The sequence below is a fragment of the Neovison vison genome, chromosome 3, assembly GCF_020171115.1.
Source record: "Neovison vison isolate M4711 chromosome 3, ASM_NN_V1, whole genome shotgun sequence".
Lineage (NCBI taxonomy): Eukaryota > Metazoa > Chordata > Mammalia > Carnivora > Mustelidae > Neogale > Neogale vison.
Window position 1 is genome coordinate 164,350,893 of NC_058093.1, and position 24,161 is coordinate 164,375,053.

The 24,161-nt window shown below is 39.9% G+C and overlaps 1 protein-coding gene and 1 pseudogene across 4 annotated transcripts in view; one reads left to right on the plus strand and one right to left on the minus strand.

Moving 5' to 3' along the window:
• Positions 1-1,413: 1,413 nt before the first annotated feature.
• Positions 1,414-1,514, minus strand: LOC122903839 (annotated as a pseudogene).
• A 12,054-nt stretch (positions 1,515-13,568) lies between these two features.
• Positions 13,569-24,161, plus strand: part of DSC2 (desmocollin 2) — a 34,279-nt gene continuing 23,686 nt past the window's right edge. Inside the window, exons 1-3 of one of the 4 annotated variants that reach the window (XM_044243230.1) lie at positions 13,569-13,986; positions 21,783-21,867; positions 23,170-23,369. In XM_044243230.1, coding sequence (XP_044099165.1) covers positions 13,918-13,986; positions 21,783-21,867; positions 23,170-23,369 — 354 coding nt within the window. In that variant the 5' untranslated portion in view covers positions 13,569-13,917. The remainder of the gene's footprint in view (positions 13,987-21,782; positions 21,868-23,169; positions 23,370-24,161) is intronic. The other 3 variants (XM_044243229.1, XM_044243228.1, XM_044243226.1) reach the window with 3 other exon arrangements.

Consider the following 24,161-nt stretch of genomic DNA (forward strand, 5'->3'; position numbering starts at 1 on the left):
TTTCAGCATGTGACAAGACAGTGCTATGGTTTTGGTATATGACAAATGGTGAGTCCATAAGCTAATAGACACAGTTGGAATTCCGCTTTTTTACATTAGTGGCTATAGAAAAATGCATTTTAAAAATTATCTCAGTGAATTGGCTAGGACTTGCCTTAGAGCATTCGGTAACAGAAATAAAGTGGCTTAGACAATGTAAAAGTTTATTTTTCACTAATGTAAAACAAACTCAAAATCTTAGACTTGGGGAGCGCCTGGGTGGCTCAGTGGGTTAAGCCGCTGCCTTCGGCTCAGGTCATGATCTCAGGGTCCTGGGATCGAGTCCCACATCGGGCTCTCTGCTCAGCAGGGAGCCTGCTTCCCTCTCACTCTCTCTGCCTGCCTCTCTGCCTACTTGTGATCTCTCTCTGTCAAATAAATAAATAAAATCTTTAGAAAAAAAAATCTTAGACTTGTATGGATGCTTAAAAAAACCAAATTAATTTATAATAAAATATAAATAATAAATAATAATAAAATAAAATAATAAATAATAAAATAAATACATTTATTAAATTAAATTAATTTATTTTTTTACTGTTTTTTAAAACATTTTTTTAAGAATTACCATGAAGGGGAGGTGTTACAGATTGGAATCCATTGAATCTAAAAATTTCTCCAGAGAAATAGATATCTAAAACTAAGTCAAAAAACAAATAAGAAAATCAGGAACAAAAATAAGCATGTGTGAGAGACAATATATTTACTTTTAGTAATATACTAATGAATCTCGTAAATTGATATGAAAATAATAAATTACTAAGTAAAATGGGCAAAGAATATAAACAGGTCATTCACAGAAGAAAAGACAGTTAAATTTTATTTGAACAAATGAAAACATTCTTATCTAATGACTAAATTTAAAGCAATGAAAAATTAAACATCTGTTTACTACTATATTTCTTTCATTAAAATTAAATAATTTTAAAGTACATATGGCCAGGAAAAATTATGGAGAAATAGAATCTCTCATAAATTACATCTGTAGGCCAAAGTGTAGCCAACAAATGTTTTGGAAAAAAAATTATGAATATATTGCTATTTTCAGATTAAGACATTTTACCCAAAATGTAAACTTGTGATTTCTTTTGAAAACTTAGCTGTCTGGTTACACTGAATCTATATTCCCAAAGGCTACCGATCTGCTAAAGCCAGCACACTCTGAACTTGCCCTGTTCACGTCTCAGATGGGAAGGCTTCAGTTATCATTTATGAGGATACTTGTACTATTCTTTCTTTCCCTCTCTTCTTCTCTTCCTTTCTTTTCTTCCTTCTTTCCTTCCTTCTTTTCTTCCTCCTTTTCCTTTCCTCTCCTTTCCTTTCCTTTCCTTTCCTCCATCTTTCCTCCCTCCCTCCCTCTCTCATTCTTTCTTTCTCAATATGGAATGCTTCATGGGATTTATATGTCATCATTGCTCAGGGCCATGCTAATCTCTGTTTCGTTCCAATTTTAGCATGTGTGCTGTCGAAGCCACTGTACTACTATTTTCTGAAGGTAAACTTAGGAAGTGAAAAGAAAAAACTTTTCTGTACTTTTACTTTTTCAAAACAATTTCAGAATAATTTAAAAGGGCTGCTTTTTTCAACAACGTGCCTTATTTTGATTTCTTTCCTGACCCCTGTAGGCATTAAGGTTTGGAGCTACTTGCCCTACATGAGTTTCAACATAGAAAGAGTTATGTTACCTTTTGGCATACAATATAACTGACTTCCCTGTGTTCATTGCTTATTGTTTTCTCTCTTCTCCCTGCTTTTGAGTGTAAGCTCCACCAGAACAGTGCACAGCACATAAGGGGAACTCAATAAATGTTTTTTAAAGAAATTTATTGAGTGCCTACTATGTGCAAGCATTCCAGAACTCTCTATTCCTGAATATTATCTCATTAAAAATATTAACAACATAATTCCGATTTAGGCATTATTATTCCTATTTACTAATAAGAAAACTTAGGTGGAGAATGGTTAGCTGACTCAAACAAGCTCGGACTGCTAGGTTTCCAAAGAGCCAGGATTTAAATCCAAGCCTGACCAAATGAACATTCCTTTTCTAACGGCCCTCTGTATCCATAATACAATGGAAAAAAAAAATTTAGGACTTCTTAGTCTTAAAAGAAAATTATGGGTCCTGTGACTCTAGGTTACTTATTCATTACCTTCTACAACATAAATTTCAATCCTCAGCTGGTAAATCTCCATGTGAAGGAGGGTGACAAAACACAGACTTTCTTACCTCAGAGTAATCCTCTCCACACTGGAATTTATGGGTTAAGTAGGTGAATTGTTTCCATTTGGAGTTGCCCTAGTTATGTGCATATTGATAACAATCAAGTTTGCATTTCCAGATTGGATGTCTCTTGAATTCCACATCCATATTCTTTATTACTTATTTCTAGCTTCAAGGCTCACAGAAATAACAAACTCCGTGTCTTCAAAAGCGAATTATTTAATGCCTTCTCAAATGAGCACTTTACTGAGGTCCTTATCTTTTTTACCAACAATATCATCTCTCTTTGTCCAAACATATATCAAACCCAGGATTCTGCAATTATCTGGGCACTTAAAGAATAGAAAATTAATGCACTCCCGGAGGAGACAGATTTATAAATGACGTAATTATAGCACTTGGGTCAGGTAATAAATAACAGAGGCACATGTTAAAGCCTGTATGAACACAAAAGACTTGGAAGTGCTTTTCCTCACATGGGGAAGTTAGGGAAAGCTCTATGAGCAAGGGAAAGGAGGCATTCTAGTTGAAGTGGAAGTAAGCTTTCCCAAACCAAAAGGGCCAAAAACAAACAAAACAAATGCGAAACAAAACAAGCAAAGAATGAGAATAACTGAAGTTCCAAAAAACACAATTTGAAAACCACTGTGACAGAGGATGGATCAGAAGGTTGTTGAGTTGAAAGACCCATGAAGATGGTCCAGATGAGAGATAAGGAATCAGATAAAGCAATTAACCCAGAGACGGATGTGAGTGTGAGAAAGAGATGATGTCTAAGATGACTCCCTGGTTTCTTTCTTGAGGAAGGGAGAGGATCATGATACCCTTAACTACAAGGAAGTGAAAAGCAAAGAAGTTTTGTTATGGAAAGACAATGGCTTTGATTTGAGACATTTTAAACTTTAAGTATAAGTGGGAGTTCCAGGAAGTTATGTCCTTTCTCAAAGTTGGAAAAACATGACTGGTGCTCTTCACCCCACTCCCTACTCTATTACTTAACATCTAAGTTATCCATCCTTAAACACCAGAAGTTCACTTAGGGCAGGGACCACTTTTTAAATTGCTTTCTATCTAAGTAATGGTGGTATAAATCCTTTTTTTTTCCTGTATGAATATTCAAAACATCTTCTCTTACCTCTGCTCAGCAAAGATCGCCTAGGTATTTACCCTTATACCTCTTTTTCCCCCTCTACTCTACACTCTAGGATTGTGAAAATCAAGCAAACCAGCAATATGCTAGTGAGGATTACCATTGAGAGAAGTAGGATGAATGTGAGAAGGAAGGATGTGAGTTGTATCTCAATAAATTTGTTACAAAAAAAGAAAGAAAAAAAGAAGAGATGAGAAAAAAGAAGAGAATGAGGAGGTAGCCTAATTTATGTGGTGATAGTTGTTGCTGGGAAATAGAAGGAAAAATTAAATTCAAATTTTCAGAAAGCAGCTACAAACTGAACTTGCGACATCCGGAAAGAAGAAAAGATTATAAAAATGGTTGTAGCATATTAAAAACACCTTCTGAGAAGGCTAGAAGAGAGTAGAATTACTTGAACTGGTTGGTGTTTGACCCAATTTCCTGGAAGGCTCCTGGGCCTGGCAGGGGGCAGCTAGGAGCACTGGCACAGTTCCTGGCAGGCAAATGTGAGATGAATGGCAACATTTGTATTTGGTTTTACTCTTCAGTTTTATTGAGCTGTAACTGACAAATAAAACTATATATACCAAGCATACAATGTGATGATTTATTATACATATATTTTATGTATATGTACATGATTATCAGAATCAAGTTAATCAGCAAATCCATCATTTCTTATGGTTACCTTGTTCGGTTTGTGTGTATGGTAAGAACACTTTGGGGTCTACCTGCTTAGCAAATTGCAAGTACAAAGTACAGTGTTGTTATCTATAGTCACCAGGCTGTACATGAGATCTTCAAAGCTTATTCGTTTCATAACTGATGGCTTGTACCTTTTTTTTTTTTAAGATTTTTAAATTTATTTATTTGACTGACAGAGATCACAAGTAGGCAGAGAGGCAGGCAGAGAGAGAGGGAAGCTGGCTTCCTGCTGAGCAGAGAACCTGATGTGGGGCTTGATCCCAGGACCCTGGAATCATGCATGATCCGAGCCAAAGGCAGAGGCTTAACCCACTGAGCCACCCAGGCGCCCCTGGCTTGTACCTTTTGACTGACATCTTCATCTCTCCCCTACCTCTCAGCCCCTGATAATCAATCACACTTTGATCTTCATCAGGATATCTATCTATATCTATACCCCTATCTATTTATCTATTTATCTACCCATCTCTCTATCTATCCAATATTGACTAGCTGGCTTCCCAAAAACTGATGAGATGAAAAACCCAACCATAGCTAAATACATGAATCCCTGCTATTACTTTCTCTGGAACAAGCTTCATAGAATTGTCTGCATGGAATACATCTTTGTTGCAAATCAATTTTTATAATTAAGAATCCTGGGACTTTTTTTTTTTTTTGGTTTGAGCCTCATGTTTATGACCACTGTTTATTAACATTTTTCATATGCTTTCTGCAACTAGAAACTACATAAATCTCTCATGCCTCGTTTTCAGTTGTTTTGAAGGATCACAGCCTCTATATGGGGTGACTTCTCAGATGCCCTAGTGTAAATTTTAGGCTTGCTTATAGCCAATGGATTAGCTATGCTTATCTCAAAGCAACATCATAATTTGTTAATAATTAACCTATGGGTTACAGGTGGTTTGATTTTGTATAATCATATATATATATAATCATGTATAACATATATATATAAATGTGTGTGTGTATATATATACACACATATATATTATATATACATATATATGTATATATATTTGTTCAACAAATATTTAGCAAGGGCCCACACTGTGACAGGCAGAGTTGTAGCCTCTGAAAGTGGAGAAGAATATAAGACCTCATGAAAATGACATTCTAATAAGCAGAGATAGACCAAGAAAGCAAAATAAGTAAAATACGAGAGACAGATGGTAGGATGGAGTGTATATGGGAGACCAAAGCTCTCACCAAGACCAACAAGAGAACTGGATTAAATACAAAAATTTATCTATCTTGAGATATCAGAAAGTTGCAGAATCAACAAGAGCTAGAGAAGCTGATATTCCAGGGGCGAGAGCACCAGAGAAAGGGGAGTATGTCCTGAGTAAGATAACTTCATTTTTTCCCCATGGAGCATTTGAAGCTACTGACACCAGCTTGCTGCCAAGAACTCAGGCCTGGCCATAGCAGAAGGCCACTGCACTGGGAGAGAGAAATGGGGAGCTTCTGGCAATTGCTCAGGCATAGTGTGACAAAGACACTGGAGGCACCGCACTTACCTCCAGCTTTCCCTTCGAGACATTTGCTGGGTTCTAAACCTTCATGGGGTGGGACGCCCGCAAAAGCAAAACCCTCGGATAGACCAAAAGCCACTTCCACGGTCTCCTAGTGCAGGAGACAAAGACCTGCGGGGGGAAAGAGCCACAGCGAGCCCACCAGATTCTTAGTTAAAATCCACAGGAAGTCATCAGGGGTTTGATGTTTCAATTAGGGTGGACAGGGGAGGCCCCAAAGAGACGGGGCACAAAGGTCCAAAGCTGAAGGGGGTGAGAGAGTCGCAATGTAACCATCAGAGGGAGGCGTGTTCGTGCAGAAGTGAAAGCCTGAGGAGGAGTATGCCCAGCGTGCTCAAGGAACAGCTGAGCCCCGCACCCCCCAACCCCCCTGGGACTGGCAGCACAGCACGTGATTGGGGAGTAAGAGCTGGAGTCCAAGAGACACATGGTGGGATGTGTCAGCCCCCCTGGACCACTGGACAAACTCTGGATTGGATCTAAATGAGATGAGAAGCCTCAGAGGGATTTTTGTTTTAAGTCTTTAAACTTTGGAATCCTTCTAGAGGAGTTTGGATAGAGAAATATTGTGACCTGACCTATTTATTACCAAGGACAGTGTCTGGCTGCTGGATTGAAAAGAGACCAAAGTGAGGCATATTGGAACCAGAAAGAGCACTTAGGAGGTTTTTCAGATAACCCAGGTGGGAGGCAACAGTGGCCTGGACAAGAATTGACATGATGAGGGGCGCCTGGGAGACTCAGTCTTTAAGTGTCTACCTTTGGCTCAGGTCATGATCCCAGGGTTTTGTAATGGAGCCTGGCATCGGGCTCCCTGCTCGGCGGAAGCCTGCTCTCCCTCTCCCACTCCCTCAGCTTGTGTTCCCTCTTTCCCTGTGTTTCTCTCTGTCAAATAAATAAAATCTTAAAAAAAAAGAATGAACATGGTGGGAAAGGGGAGACACCATGTATATTTTAAAGGTAGAGTTCCTAAGATTTATTGACTGAATGGATTCTGAGTATAAGAGAAAAAGAGGAAGTCCACAAGATGTTTAGATGGAAACAATTGGGAAAGATGGAATTGTCATTCATTGAAAAGGAAGAGACTGTGGTCATTGTCAATGGGGAAGATCAGGAACTCAGAACTGGAAAGATGAACTTTGCAAGGCCTTCTGCACATCTCGGCTAAAATGTCACATGGACGGCTAAAGCCTGGAGTTTAAGGGAAAGATGGGGGATAGAACTTTCTGTTTGCCAACCATCAGCATGGATGTTTAAAGTCAGAAGACTGGGTAAGATCAACAAGGGATTGAGCAGGGATAGAACCAGAACAAAGGTCCAATCACCGAGTCGTGGGCACTCCACTAATTAGAGGTCATGCAGGGGAAGAGGAATCAATCAGTGAGTGCAGAAGGAAAAAGAGAAACCCATTGAAGACGGTGTTTCAAGGACAGTGTGCAAACTCTCTGCAATTAAGAAAATAATGAGAAACGGAAAAGTGACTATTACAGTATTATGTAAGTGCCCCCAACCTTTGTAAAGACACTTTTGGTGAAGCAGTAGGTGAGAAAATCTGATTAGAAAGAGCTCAAGAGATATTGAGGAAAGAAATAGAAGACAGTAAAGATAAAACTTTTTTTCCTAGATTTTTTTTTTTCTGTAAATGAGAACAGAGAAATGGGGTATGATAACAGGACAGAGAGATAGGACTTGGGCAGAATTTCCTGGTATTTTTGTTGTTGGTGCTGTTTTTGTTTTTATTTTTTTAGGTTTAGTTGATGGACAAGATAGTGATGGATTAAATTGACAAGGATAGTGATGGATTAAATTGATGCTGTAGGAGACAAGGAGCAGCGCTCTTGAGTAGGTGGGAGGAGATGGGAATGGATGCACAAAAGGAGAAGTTGACCTTAGCTGTGCACCAAGGTGGTTCATCATAGCACTGAAGAAAAGGCCACTTGGATGGTACAGATGCAGGCAGGTGGTAAGTGTGGAAAAGCCTGTGAAAGTTCTTGACCGTTTCCTTTTCCTCTGTGAAATGGAAAGCTAAGTTAGAATGGAAAGTGAGAATTAAGGGTGACATACAAGAGATTTGAGCTGAGAAAAGGAGATTTTTTATTATCTTCAGATCATATTTTTTAAATTTTTTAAAAAAGATTTCATTTATTTATTTGAGAGAGAAGGAGAGAGCACAAGCAGGGGAAGGGGGAGAGGGAGGGAGAAGGGGAAGCCGATTCCCTGCTGTGCAGGGATCCTGACAGAAGGACATGGGGCTGGATCCCAGCACTCTGGGATCCTGACCCGAGCCACAGGAAGGCAGACGCTTAACCGACAGAACCACCCAGGTGGCCCAGAAAAGGAGGTTTTGAAAAAAAATTGCAAAGGAGAATGAGGGGTGGCTGGGTGGACTAGGCAGACAGGGTAAGGCTGTAGCAGTGTTAACTACAACTTAAGACAGTGATTGTGACCTTAAAGTGAAACTCCTGAACTTGGGTATGAGTTCATCTTCAGTCACATTCAGCTGTGAGTGTGCAGTAGCTGGGAAGCTGAGAGTTCAATTTAACTAGGGAGTAACTTTAACCAGGGGGAATCAGCTTCTGATTTTGCCAGTTCAACTGGTGTAAAAGGATGTTTTATGGTTTTATTTTATTATTTTTTAAAGATTTTATTTATTTATTTGACAGACAGGGATCACAAGTAGATAGAGAGGCAGGCAGAGAGAGAGAGGAGGAAGCAGGCTGCCCGTGGAGCAGAGAGCCGGATGAAGGGCTCAATCCCAGGACCCTGGGATCATGACCTGAGCCAAAGGTGGAGGCTTTAACCCACTGAGCCATCCAGGTGGCCCTGTTTTATGGTTTTAACATGCAGTTCTCTAATTTTTTAAAATATACTTTGTAGGCTTTGAGATTCCTCTATTGTAAAATGCCTGCTCAAGCTCTGCCCATTTTTCTTTCTATTGAGGTTTCTGTCATGTTCCCATTGATATGTGGGAGTTCCGTCCATGTTCTAGATACTATTCCCTTGTCTGGGTTAGTCATAACTAATGCCTTTCCCAATCTGTCATCTGTGTCTTACCTTTATTCATGGTGTCCTTTGTTGAATAGAGAGCCTGACTTTAATGTAATCAACTATATCTTATTTTATTATTATTCCTATTTGATATATGCTTTTGGGGTATCATTTCAAATATCTTTCTCTACCTCTGGGTCACATATTCTCCTACATTATCTTCTGTGGACTTTATGTCTTTGTCACCACAGGAAACTTGAAGCCTTCTGGAGGCTGCGTTGTATGTGGTGTTTAGTTTTATTTTTCTCCAATAATGATTCAGTTTTCCTAATGCCACCACTAAATAATTTCTCTTCTTCTCAGTGCTGTGTGTTGTCCCCATTTTATCAGATATTAAGTTCTCATTTATGCACTGGTCTCTTTCTGAGTTCTAAGTTAAAATTCATTAGCATATTTATCTGGTTTTGTGTCAAAAAAACACACTAGATGTTCTCACATTTTAACAAATATGCTAATACACGTCCATCATGCATGAGTTCCGATGAGGAACTCTCATCCAACTAAATTTGATCCAAGACCTCAGTTTAATAGGCCAATACATATTAAAAATAGAGAAAGGAAAACAAAGAATTACTGATCAAAAGAATGCTCCAGCATTACTCATTTATTCACTCATTTACTTGCTCATACAACAAATACTTATTCGGTGTCTATGGGCGGGGATTCATGATGGATAGAGCTGGAGATACAAGGCTGAGCCCAAAAAAGCAAGTTGCTGAAGTCATGAAACCCTACACTCTTCAATGAGAAACGAACATTCGTCAAATAATTATCCAAAAAAATTAACGTTGTAATCGTGACAAGTACTCTGAACAAGTTTAATGAGGAAGGCTTGACCTCATAGACAGATTTGACCTGGTAGAGGAGAAAATCAAAGGTAATATTTGTAGGGTGGACAGGAGGTTACCAGGCTGGAGAGATGGAAGAAAGTTCCAGGTTGTGGAAAGAGCATGTACAAAGCACCTATGGTAGAAAGGACCTGAGTGCAAAGGTCTGAAAAAAATTCAGGTGTGTTTGTGTTTTAGTATTTAGAAGTCAGAGCAGAAGGAGTTAGACAGGGAGAACACATAGGCACAGCCAGCAAGAGAAGAAGAAAACAAGACACATTGATGGCAGAGAAGCCAAGAGCAAGTATGCTCTAGGCTAGGCTATTTCACAGAACAGTGTATTTCTTGTCTCTTGGTCCTTTTAAGAAGTGGGTAACATTTCAGAATCCATGAAGAGATTGAACACAGGATGTTTATATCAGTCTTATAGAGTACTGTTTATACATCATTTTGTACTTAACTTGAGGTTAATCTCTTTTCTTTTACAAAGGAGTCAGCAGGTTGTGTATATCTCAATGGAGTCCTACCATTGAGGACTACTGGGTAGTTCTTGTCCTACCCAGTTATTTTATTTTTCCCTACACACTTCCCTGTCTTGTTCACCACAGCATTCCCAATGCTGAGAACAATGCCTGAGACATAGTAGGTTCTCAGTAAATACTTGTCAAATGAGTTAATTTGTGAAGCAAACAAATGAAGATTTGTTGTTTTACATTTTTTTATATTTGTTCATAGCACTTGTGATATCCATATATCAATGGCATCTATTAAAGGCGGAACAGGTGTCATAGATGGTCTCTGGTCATGTTCAACGCAATTGCCTCAAAATTCTTTCATTGGCTTATTTCTATTAAGGGCTTATTAAGTCAAAAGTACTGTAGTAATAATTAATTTACAATTTATTTCACACTCTATCCCTTATTCAGTTCAAAAATATGCTTTGAAATGTCATGGAAGTTGAGTTTGATTATTACACTATGCTTTATTGAGCCCGATTTTGAAAAGAGAACACCAAAGATATACGGACAGCATTAAAAAAATAAAAATGTTATTTATCGGACAAAAACATTTAAAAAAACTTTTCTCCCATTACATAAAAGGATTCTTTTTAAGGAAAAAAGGTCTAAATTTTTAGAAAGGGCATGACTAGCATAGACTGTGGCTTTTCACTGTAGAGTTGCATACTTGATCCACTTGGGTCAGACCAGGTCTGGGGTTTATGAGACTTAGTCCTGGGGTTCAGCCCTAGATCAGGGTCTGAGGTGGGTACTGGAAGAACAAGCATCAGGGAGCTGTGGTAGAGATGAGATTGGGTGGGGTGGGGGGTGGGTTATAAGGATGGTAGTACAGGAGGGATACCCAAACTAATTAGCACTTAGGGAGCACTTAGGACATCCTAAGTGTATTCTTTGCCCTTGGGTTCCATTCTGTGTCCTTACCCCATCCAAAGATAAATTTGCCCTGAGGGTCACCTGTGCACATTGACCCTCCTTCCCAGGCTCCAGTGGAAGGAAGGCTGGCAGAAATCATACAGTTCGGGAAAAGATGTCTCTATGTACACTTCAGTGAGTAACTGGGATTTTTTGGTCACCATTAACAGGCTTGATTTCTGGTTTTTGAAATTTGAAAACTGTGAAACTAGTCAACATAGTTATGCCCTCCTGGACCTGGGGTGGCTGTTTGTTCATCTCTTTAAGGACAACTCTGATTTTGATTTCCTATGTGGAAATCCATTTAACCATTTCCAGCTAACCTCTTCCAAAAATCAGCCCCATGAAGTCAAAGTGTTTAATTTTAGAAGTAGAAGTTACCATAGACAGCATCCAGTGTTGCTTTAATTACATTACTTAAGTGGGACTTCCTTTAAGTGAGGGGTAGGGCAGAAGGAGAAGCACACTTCCCTCTGAGCAGGGAACCTCGTGCAGGACTCCATCCCAGGACCCTGAGATCACGAGCCAAAGACAGAAGCTTAACCAACTGAGCTACCCAGGAATCCCCCAAAAGACATTCTTTATATATATATATAATTTTTAAAAGATTATTTATTTATTTATTCAGTTGACAGACAGAGATCACAAGTACGCAGAGAGGCAGGCAGAGAGAGAGGGAAGCAGTCTCCCTGCCCAGCGGAAAGCCCAATCTGAGGCTTGATCCCAGTACCGTGAAAGCACGACCTGAGCCAAAAGCAGAGGCCTTAACCCACTCAGCCACCCAGGCGCCACCCCTCCCAAGACATTGTTACCAAAAAAATTCTTCTATACTCATTTCATTGTCTTTTCGAATTTATACCTGATATTTCAAAAATGTATAATCCATTTCAGTGACCATTTAGTCTAATGTAAATATATTAAACAAATTAAGCCACTTGTTTAGAGGAAGTCCCTTATATTTCGTTTCTTTTTTAAAAGAAAAAAAGTCACAATACCCCCATCACCATTTTAATAGCCTCAATTAGATACTTAGTGTGAAAGATGAAAATAATATCTAAGATGAATTCTTTTCAGATTGCTCTTCCACCCATTTCTGGAATGAGGAAAAACGTAAGCTACCCTTAAGGCAATAAGGGTTGAAGGGTAGGTAAGAGTTTGGAAATATCCTATTGTCAAGGACTATGATGATAGCCTGAGTACATTCCTAGAACCTGAAACTAGTTTGTTTCTCTTTCCTCTGGAGAGCTTCATGCTAGAGATCATGATGTCATTAGTACAGGATGAGGTGTGTTTATGAAATCATTGCTGGAAAAACATGGGGGTTTAAAAACATGGAAACAGAAGCATGTCAGCTATAGTCTCATGCCGATGACCCAGGCTTATTTTATGAGCAAATGTTCAATGATAAATTTTCTGGCTATGGAAATAACAGAACAGCTCATTATGGGTCATTAATAAAACAGAGCATGGGACTAATATGTAGGATGCAAGCCATGTAGTGTTTGACCTTTGAGTTTAACTATATGGTCAATATTATAATAATTTTGGCTCTGCGTATAATGGTATAGGATGGTACACATTTTTAAGAACTGAAATGGTGAGTGACATGGCTGGCTTTTGAAACAGGTTTCTCCAAACATTCCAGGAGAGGCAAACCAAACGAAATGGAACAGACAAATTTCTCCTTTGTGGTCAGACTTCCCTGGTTTAAGCCAGCAGTGGAAGAGGTGCTGGAGGATGAGTCAGAACGCCCGGTCATTGTTCTCTGGAGAGCTCAAGCAAAGTGCTTTCATATTTTAATCTTCCAAGTTAAGGCCGGAGGTAATTCATCTAGTTCAAGTACATTTCAAACCAAACATAAACTGCGCCCCATTCTTTTTCTTTTCTTTGGTGGTAGGAAGGAAGAGAGAAATCTCTAGTAAATGTCCAGGACTTCAATGTACGAGACAGGTGTACGAAGGTCAGTGGAGGGCTTTACTTTGGGACAATGGAGGGTCTTGAAGAAGGGCGGTAGCAAGGAGTTTACTCCAGCAAGGAGTTCCACATTTAACTAACGTCAAGGATTTGAATAGATGCGTTTTCTGTTGTAACTTACACTTGACTTTTTTTTTTTTTTTTTGGTAGCCTGGAACCCCCTCATTAATTAGTTAATTAATGTTTTTAATTTATGGTAACTTTCTTGCATCACTGCTGTATTGGCCATGGCATTTCTAAAAACAAAAACAAGACCCCCTCTCCCCCCAAGAAAGGGTGCCACAGATGAAAACCCTGTCGGAACTGCACTTGGAGATCTGCAGTCAATTTACTCCAGCAAGGAGTTCCTGGAGTTCCTTTCCAGCACGTAGGCCTCACGCAGCTGGGACAGCGCTGGCGACCCGTCCAGCTCTGGCGACCCGTCCAGCTTTAGCTGTCTCTGACCTCGGAGCGGCCCGCAGAGAGGGCAGCGCGCGGGGCGGAGCCGCGGCGCGAAAGCGCGCCCAGGCCCGCGCCCCTTTCCCGCGGCCCGCCGCGCCCCGGGAGTGAGTCTTTGTACAGTCAGGGCTTCTGCTGGGCAGGGCCAGCTGCTAATCTTCCAGGCGGTCACCGGGGTGGGGGGGGGCGAGATGGGGCATATAGGTGGCGTCCGCTGCTGAGAAACACCTAGCGCGGGTAAAAGGGTGGCGACGAGAGGGAGTTCCCACCTGTTGCGCTCTAAAAGAAATGAAGACTTGGGAAAATAGCAAGGAGGGGCCGATCGGTGGCTTTTAGACGCGCCTGGAGCCCCACCCTCGGCCGGAGGAAAAGCCCCTTGGGTGCGAGGCCGGCGCTCCAGAGAAAGCCAGAGGAAAAGCGCCTCTCCCCGCGCGCCACCGTCTGTGCCTCGCGCTCGTCCTGCGCGGCCGGCCCAGTCTGCACTCCGGCCGCGGCCTTTGGCCCCGCCGAGCCTTCCCACCCGACCTCCGGGCGCTTCTCCAGTGACCTGTCCCCGAGTGCTCCCATGGCGTCCGCCCGCCCCGCACGCTCCCGGAGCGGAGCCCTGTGCTGGCAACTGCTGCTGACCCTCTCGGTGAGTGGCCGCCCGGCTGCCGGCTCCCGGGAGGGGGGCTCCGCCCGATGGGGGTGCCAGAGGAAACTTAGGAGGCAGGGGTGGCTTGTAGGGTGGCGGGCAAAGTGGAGGGTAAGGGGTCGCCGACCGGTTGAACGAATGGAGTTGGAGGGATGGGGGAAGGTTGCCAGGAAAAGGTTCGCGACCTGGGCGCCGCGCTCCCGAAAGGGAGGAGAAGGGTGTCATCGGTAGATGTAATCAGCGCAGGCAGACGGAGACGCAGACGCCAGCTGCGAACGCCCAGCCAAAACCGTGGCCTCTGGGGACGGGCGGGGAGCCGAGCCTCTGCCATTCCCCGGGAAGGTGCGATCCGCTTCTGTCTCGGTGCCGGGTTCCGGCCACCGCGAAGGGAGCCCTGTGCGGACCGGGCGGAAAGTGCTCGCCCTTGAGTCAAAGGGAGGGGACTACGCGCCTTTCAGGGGGTTGCTCTCCGTCTGTGTGTGAGTGTGCGTAGAGGAGTGGTCTCGACACTCGCGCCCGGAAACGGTAGATGGGCGGGCCCTAGGTGACCCTTTGTATGGTTCCCTTTGTTTGTCAGCGTGGGCGGTTGCCACCCCCTTAATTTTAAGGGAAATGTTCTTCCGAATCTCTTGTGCACAGAGGCATCTGGATTCTTCTCCTAGGCCCTCTGAGTCTAAAACTGAGAAAGAACACAGCAGCAAAGTGTTCACTCCCCAAACCTGGGAGTGAGAAGGCGTGGCCTTACTTGGGGAGGGACAGTTCCCCACGGCCGGGGGCTGGGCGGGGAAAGGCCGAACGTACAGGAATTCGATGCCAATGGACAGACCCTGGGAGAGTTTGGGATCAGAGGTTTCCCGAAATGGACTTCCTGAGTCCCCCCAGGAAGAGAAAAATTAAATAGACCAGGTGCCAGAAAGTTCTCAACCTGGTAGTGTCCTTTCTCCTTGAGTTGGAGCTCAAGTTCTCTGAAGGACAAGGGAACAAACCTGGACAACAGAGGGCAGGAAGATTCCTTCTGGGAGTGCTGGAACCGGCGTGGGGGGAGGGGGAGGGTGGGAATGAAATATTCTGATAATTTCACTACTCAACCGCTCTTAGGTTACAGGCAATTCCTTAAATTTTTACGTCATGAAACTATAGTACTGTCATTCCAATGTCTCTAGGAATTCTATGGACAAATTCCCAGGGCCTATCAGTATCACAGAAAGGGCCAGGGGCACAACAATTAATATTTTACAGTTGAGAAAACCAAGAATGGCATAAATAACGGTCACAACGTATGTAGTTGATGACAAAGAAATGACTTTGGTTAGATCCCTAATAAAGTTGCCGCTTTTAAAAGCACTGGCCATTATTCTTTGAAGGAAAAGGGGTAATTAAGCAGGGACAGCAATAAGTATGGGCAATAAATAGCACTGCTTTGCCTCTGCTTACAAAACTTTCTCTCTTTGCTCTCACATCCTTTCTGGAAAAAAGACGATAAAGTGAACAAACTAAAGGTGACTTGTCTTAGCTTCAGAGTTGGATTGGCCAGAAGTGGGGTAATAAAAAAGCTCTGGCGCTGGCTACACCCCACATCCTGCTACATTCTTGGCTGGAAGGCCTGGTGTGAGTCCTTCTAGTTGTTCTGGTGTCTGTGGGCATACCAGGGCAAAGTCCTGCCAGCCTCCGGTGGTTCTTAGGCTTGTGGGCCTCAAGTGTGATGGATGTGTAAAGAGCATTTGAGTAGAAGGTATTATTAAAGAGTGAATAATTCCTATTCACTGGGGGAACACCCTTTACATTTCCTCCTCTCCATGCACCCAATTAATCCTTCACTGTTCCACAAATCAGCTTCTCTCTGCTTCCTAATACGGCCTTACCTCACATGGGTCTTAACCACTTGAACTCTGGTTTCTACCTAAACACCTAACGAGGCTGCTCACTCTCTAAGGTCATAAGGGATCTCCGCTGCCGAATAGAAACCATTCCTTGCACAGTTCCACCTTGTAGCTTGTGCCTTTATTGAAATTCATTCCCCCTTTTTTTTCTTTTGACCTTCCTGTCTCTGACTACTCAGAATCAGACTCCCTATTCTAGGTCCTGTCCACTACAGGTGCCTCCTTAAATGAAATTTATTTTGTTAGTTGGGATGTCTTCATTGAACAATACGTCTTTATATCTACCTAGTATAATGTGTGACACAGCAGTTATTATCTTCTCAAACAATGTTGCTTTTCTTCTCATAATATCCTGTAATTCAGTGAATGACACTACCATACACCTTGTTGCTCAGGTAGGATGTCTGGAAGCTGCTTGCTTTTCCTTCCTCACTGCTCCCCTCATTAAGAGAGTATCATTAAGTCCCATTAAATCTACATTCAGAAATATCTTATGGATATCTTTGCTTCTATCCGTCACCTCTGCTATTACTTTTTGCTATTACAGGGAATGTCATAGTGAATAAACTTGTGTATATATGGGGTTTCATGTATGGGCAGATGTATGAATGAATAGAATAGATTACCAGAAGTAGGATTGCCAGATACAAGTATAAATGACTCTCTACTTTGGTAGATATTACTAGCTCCTTCACCCCTCCATAAAGGTTGTACATGACTAGATGGAAGGCTATTTTATAATGGATGGCACATCACATTGTTGAGGATACATAGAGAGTATTATATATGTAATATATATTATACATAGTATACAAATATACTATACTAGTTATTATATTATATTGATATACTATAGGATTATAGTATAGTACTATACTATGTATAATATACTGTATTATATAGCATATTATATTATACTGTATTATAATATGTATATAGTATGAGACTACTTGATCTAGGCAGACATTTAGCAAAAGATAAGGTTGAACCAGTAACTCATGCAGAACACAGAGAAATCTAAACAGATGGAAGGTTTGTGTAACATATACCGTATACTTAATAAAAGAAAACATGGAGAATTCCTATTTAAGTTTGGAGTCAAGAAGGGGTATCTATGGTTAACGTGGCTTAGATTTCAAAAGCCGTTTATTAATATTGAGAAAACAAATTATGTTAAATTATAACCATTAATATAAATATATTATAAATATTATAAACAATATAAATCCATTATATTAAGGCACACACATACTTGTCCATGGCAAAAAACCCAAACCAAACAAAAATATTATAAGTAAGTCAAAGAGGTAATTGAAATTGGAAAAAAAAATTGTGGATCATATTTTAAAAAAGCTAATATATGAGTATATAAAGAGCTCTTATAAATCAAATAGTACAACATGAACATTGATATGAAAAAGTCTCATAAAGTTATAAAAATGGCCCATAAAAATATTTCAGCCTCACTCATAATAAGAAACGATGTAGTTAAACTTCAACAACATGTTCCTCATTTGGCAAACATCCAAAAGTTTGACAACAGGCAGCATGGGCAAGAATGTGGTGAAATAGGAACTCCTATAAATTGTTGGTGAGTGTAACAAAGTTACATTTATGGACTGTATACAGTTACAACAAATGCAAACAGAAACTGTTTTACTTCCTTTTCAGTTTTTTTTTTTTAAAGATTTTATTTATTTATTTGACAGAGAGAGATCACAAGTAGGCAGAGAGGCAGGCCAGGTGGAGGTGGGAAGCAGGCTCCCTGCTGAGCAGAGAGCCCGAGGGGGCTTGATCCCAGGACCCTGAGACCATGACCTGAGCCGAAAGCAGCAGCTTAACCCACTGAGCCACCAGGCGCCCCTTCTCTTCAGTTTTTATGGATCTAATATCTTTCTGCATATTCATATATAATACTGCAGTTATGAGTATAATTATGAGACTTCTTAGAGTTTTTAAATACCTGCTAGGTCTAATATCCTTTCATAGCTTTTCTTTTTCATAATTTTCCCATATATTCTTAGGTTTTAAATTTTGCCTTAATGATCTTTTAAATCAGCTTGTGTAGTTCCAGAAAAGATGCTGTTAAGACTTTTATTGACATCATAAAATTTATAATTTAACTTAGTGGAAATTGATATATTTATGTTGATTTTCTTTTTCTATCCAAAATAATGATACATCTTTCTTCTTGTCTGAGTCTACCTTCCTGTCCTTCAGAAATGTTTTCAGATTTTTCTCAAGTAGGCTTCACATGTTTCTTGTTTTTTACTCCTTGACTTTTTAACTTTTTATTGCTCTTGAAAATGATTCCTTCTCTTTCATTATATTATTTAACTTGTATTTATGTGTATAAAGACTAATGATTTCTGTATTCTAATAGTTGTTCCTGCTCCCTTACTGAAATTCTTTATTGTTTTATAGTAATTTACTAGTTGATTTGTTTGAGTTTTCAATTAGTCCTATCAAATGCAAATAGAGTCTTTTTTTACTTCTTCCTTTCCAGTCCATATGTCATTTAATATTTCTCTCTTGCCTAATATATTTTAATGTAAAGTCAACTATAAATGATGACCTTGGAAAGTCCATGTTATTTCTTAGTTTAGTGGGGCTGCTGCTAATGCTTTCCCATAGATGTTGTGATTATAACAAAATATAATATAAAAAAATCACATTACAGAAGTACTTATTAACTCCTGGGGGGCTTTTTTTTTTTTTTTTTAAATCTAAGGGTTGTTATTGCATTTGGTCAAATATCTTTCAGCATCTGTGGTAATGATTACACATGCCAGGCCTTCTTTAAACTAATCAGTGGCTCGAGGTTCCCAGACCAAGCAAATAAGGTGACAGATCCATTCAAGGACTGGTTTATCTCAGGCTCCCTCTACAGCAAAGGTTTTCCATTTGGGGGTCCCAGATTAATGTGTGCAGCTCTTCTCTTAGATCTTAGGCAGGCCTGTGCTTCGATTTCCTTCTCTTTTATTGAGGTCAAACAACCAGCGTCCAGTCTTCTTAGATCAGAAGTTGCACCTGATCACTACTCCTTGTTTGAGTTTGATCCCCAATTTCTGCCTAGTAATTCTTTGCTAGATGGTTTAGGAGGGTTAACAAAAAAAAAAAAAAAAAATCCATCATTTTTCGTTTTGGCATTTTTCCCCCCCTGACTGATCTAGCTGCTATTGTTGGAAGTGAGAATCATTCTCCTGATCCATTCTCCACACTGCTCTGACACCCCTTACTCTGATAGGAAGCTGCTTATGTCATGTATTCGCTTAAAGCAAATCTTTGGTTTCTTATTATCTTTAGGGAAAAAAAAGATCCACATACTTTGTTAACACTATTCATAATTTACCCCACACCTGCCTGTCTGAATCCATTTTCTTTTTTAAGATTTTATTTTTAAGTGATCTCTACACCCAAAGTGGGGCTCGAACTCACACGAGTTCAAAAGTCACATGCTTTACCAAATGAGCCAGCCAGGCACCCCTGAATCCATTTAAACTTTGTCCCTCTTGTGCTATGAGCATCAGGCTTTTAAGATGTTCTCAGATCTGTGTCATCTCTGGGCTTCAGATATGCCATTTCTGTATCTGGACCAGAGAAACTCTGCCCCTCTGGACGTGGCTACCGTACAGCCGCTCTTCAGGTAACCTCACCAAGCTCTTACACCATGAAGCTAGCTCCCCCTGCTATCCTATCACTCTAGACCTCTCCAGCAGAGCATTTATCCTATTTTATTGAAATTACGACTATGTCTTATCCTTGAATTGAATGTTTCATGAGGATCATTGTTACTGCTCTGTCTGGTACATAGTACACATTCAGTAAATATTAATTAAATTCATGAATGAATGGATGTCCAGGATGCTGTTCTCTAAATTATTGAATTAATCCAGCCATTTTTCACTTCTCTGCTGTTTTCATCTTAGTCCAAGTCACCATCCTCCCCCTCTCACATTTCTGCTGGAACCTCCCAACTGGTCTTCTTGCTTCTGCTCTTGCTTCTCTGTAGTCTGTTCTCACGTGGCCACCAGAATGAGTCTGTGTAAATGCTCACCACATTATGCTGCTCCACAGCTTTTAAACCTATGGTTGCTTCTCTTTGTACTCAGAATAAAATCTACACTCCTATTATGGCCTTTTAGACCATATGTGATATGCCCATGCCTGTCCCTTTAATATCAACTTGTATCACTTCACCTCACTGTGCTTTCCTACCATGACTCCCTTTTTGTTCCTCTAATACACCAGGTAAAATCCTCTTTCAGGGTCTTTGTTCTGGTTTTTCTTCCACCTGGAAGATTTCCCAGTTAGTGAACTGGTTTGCTTCCTCATTTCATTCAGGCTTCTGGTCTTCCCTTTGTCACCTTTTCTCCCTGCTTTATTTTTCTTGTAACATATGTCTCCTGGCTTTATATGATCTTTGTGCATTTTTTTTTTATCTCATTATAAAGTAATCCCCATGAGTTCAAGGACTTTGCTTTGTTCACTGTTGAGCACTGTCTTGTACCTAGAATGCAACCAGTAAATGTTGGTTGGATGAAGAAGTAGATGCATGCTTTCAACCACCCTGAGTTAGACTTGTCACACATCTCATTTTACTCCTGTTCTAAGATGATACGGCTAGTGAATGTTCCTCTCATCTTATAATATCCAATCCAATAGTCTCTTCACCATGCCCATACCTAATTTCCAAGTGACATGTAATCACTGCCTTGCCTGATCCTCCCTATATAACTTAAATTGGATAATTAAATGTATATTGGAATGTGTAGTAGAAATAAAACATGTGTATTAGGAATAAAATTTTAATCCAAATTTTTGATTTTTTAAATTTGTGTTTATAGACTTCATAAATACAGTGTCAGTGCTAGTCAGCTATCTTGCTTTTGGTCAAAAGCTTTTGCAAAACTGTAGAACTGTGAATCTTTCAGAAGTGTGCATTATACAGTTTTAGAACAGAATTAAATTTCACTGTATTCAAATATATATTATATTGGAATTGGTTACCATAAATCACTAACGCATTTCAAAAATTTTAAGTGAAATATTTTGTAAAATGACCTCACTGGTCACCTACGAGAAGATGCGCCTTCAACATAAATTCGTATTTCAAAGTTATGTGCTTGTTTGTGTGGATCATGATAAATAATCTCCAAGTCGCTCCATGAAATGAGTTGATGCTTCTCTTTAAAGCATTGGGTTTTCATTTAATATATTATTGATTTGGTACCATGGTTCATAAGCAATTGACTATTAATTGAAGCTCTTTGCTGACTCTATAAATTTGTTTTTGTTTTTCCTAGTCACATACCTGTGCTTCCTACCTAAGTTTTTAGTGCTCTCACATTGGTTCTCATTCAGTCCTCCAGAGACTCATTACATTAGTGATGAGTCTCTGGAGGAGACTCCTTATTACAGAATAGGAAACTCCTTTTTACAGAATAGGAAACAAAAGCTAAGAGGGTGAGGAATTCTAGGAGTTTACATGCTTTGTGAAGGAGGGAGCCTTCACTCTTGGCCTGTATTTTATCCTTCCCCATCAGACAGTTTTGTTCTGATTTCTGCTGCAGTGTATGTTTTTTTTTTTTTTTTAAGATTTTATTTATTTATTTGACAGACAGAGATCACAAGTAGGCAGAGAGGCAGGCAGAGAGAGGAAGGGAAGCAGGCTCCCTGCTGAGCAGAGAGCCCGATGCGGGGCTCGATCCCAGGACCCTGAGATCATGACTGGAGCCAAAGGCAGAGGCTTTAACCCACTGAGCCACCCAGGCGCCCCTGCAGTGTATGTTTTTAAATTTTATTTTGCTAGTTGTATAAACTAATTTATAATTATACCAATTTCTAATTTATATAAACTATGTCTACATTAAAAAGATCTTTTTTTAATGCATAATTACTGATTTGATGTTTTAGATCTTAACATTTGCCTGTGACGCCTGCAAAAAAGTCATACTACATGTTCCCTCCCAACTAGATGCTGAGAAATTTGTTGGTAGAGGTAAGAAACTGCTAAAATGTAAAATAAATCTTATTTGGTATGATCTTGTAAAATTAGTGTCATTTTTAAAAGAATAGCTGTATTGGAATTAATAGTTAGAACTAATATATTATCATTTGTAATACATGTAATGTCATTCCAATAAAAGGAATATTGTCCTTTACTGAAAAACATGATTATATGAAGTATATAAAAAGGTTTAGTTTGAGTGATAAATAATTATTAATATTTCTGCTACATGGGGGTGAAGGTATATGTTATTACATACTTCTATGAAATTGAGAAGTAGTATTGAATCTATTTCTTGAGTTTAAAGGTAGTTGTTTTTGGATTTTAATCATAAAACATTTTGGCATTTTCCTGATATATAATTCCACAAATGCTTCTTATCAACTATTACTTTTTTTTTTTTTTTGAGAGAGAAAGAGAAAGAGGGAGAGAGAGTACGGAAAAGGGGCAACGGGAGAGGGAGAGAGAGAATCTAAGGCAGACTCCGCTCAGCATGGGGCATGACACCAGGCTCGATCCCTCAACCCTGAGATCATGACCTGAGCTGAAATCAAAGCACACTAAACCACCTGAGCCATTCAGACACCCCATGTCAATTAATTTTTCTCATATAACTCAAATGTGCAAGGAGAGAGCAGACCAATGAGAACCCAGAATATAATGACTCTAACAATAGATGCAAAGGGTTAAGAAATATTTTAATTTAATAACTGCTGATTAATGTTCTAGATTCTGTTTCAGTTTTCTCAGGTCTTGCTCTATAGGTAATTTCAGTTAATAAAGAATAACTTCTTTTGGTATTGGTTTACCTGTTCAAACACTGGAACTCACATGCTTTTATTTTAGGACAAATGTCTCTTTTTTAAAAAAAGAGTAAAGTAGTATTAGAAGTGACATATGTGTTTATGCACAATTTTTTTTTAAAAAAATTTTATTTATTTATTTGTCAGAGAGAAATCACAAGTAGATGGAGAGGCAGGCAGAGAGAGAGAGAGGGAAGCAGGCTCCCTGCTGAGCAGAGAGCCCCACGTGGGACTCGATCCCAGGACCCTGAGATCATGACCCGAGCCGAAGGCAGCGGCTTAACCCACTGAGCCACCCAGGCGCCCCTGTTTATGCACAATTTAATTAACCATGTAGTTTCATATACACTTTCAAAAAATACGACATTTACAAGTATCAGTGTAATTTTAAGTTTTTGGCTCCCCACCCCAACAAATGCATAGATTGCTGGTAGCACTATATATTGTTTCATTTTGCTTTACAAATGATTGCTGTGTGTATTTCCTACAGTTAACCTGAAGGAGTGCTTTCAATCTGCAAATCTAATTCATTCAAGTGATCCTGATTTCCAAATTTTGGAAGATGGTTCCATCTATGCAACAAATGCCATTCTTTTGTCGTCTGAGGAGAGAAGTTTTACCATATTACTTTACAACACTGAGAATCATGAAGAAAGGAAGCTGCATGTTCTTTTACAGCATCAAACAAAGGTACACCAAACTATAAAAATGATGTATAGTGAGTTGTTTTCTGCAGGTGTAACATTACCAGGGAAGATGTGAAATCAGAGAGGATGTGGGATAGTTTAGCTTGATGAAGAATGGAAACCATCATGCAACATAACAGTGTTCAAATCGTGGAAAAAGGTCTAACCTCATCTGTTATTCTAGGTTGTCATTGCTTTTCATATGGGACAGGAACAGAGAACTTGGGAGGCTACAGCATGGGAACTTGAGATTGGACACAAAGAAGGATTTCTTAATCTTTCCTGTAGAATAGATTTCTAAAACAAATTTTGAAACTCTGCCTCTGGAGGTCTATATGTATCTTAGACAGCACAATTTGTAGTCTTAAAAAGTAGATGACTATTTTAGGTTGAGGTTCAGACCTCATGCCTTACTTATGGGACTCTGACACCAAAGATCCAGATATTTCTATTCAATCATCGGCCATTATTCACTGCAGTCGCTTGAGAATGGTCACCATTTTTCTCTCCTCATTCTGACACAGATCTCTCTCTTGGTCCGTGGCTCTTCTTAGCTGCTGGTGAGTGGAAGGTGCACATGCTAGATTTAGAGGGTCACTCACTTAATTTCTCTTCCTTGCATCTCTCGCCTCCCATGGTTTTGCATGGCAGTATGGCAACAGTAATGTTGATTTTGTTTTTGTTTTTAAATTTTGCTTCTAGGCTTCCAATTCCATCTCTCTTTCTTCCATGTTCATACCAAGTTATTTTCTCAAGAGGATTGATGTGATAATAGTTAGTACCGCTATTTCTTTGT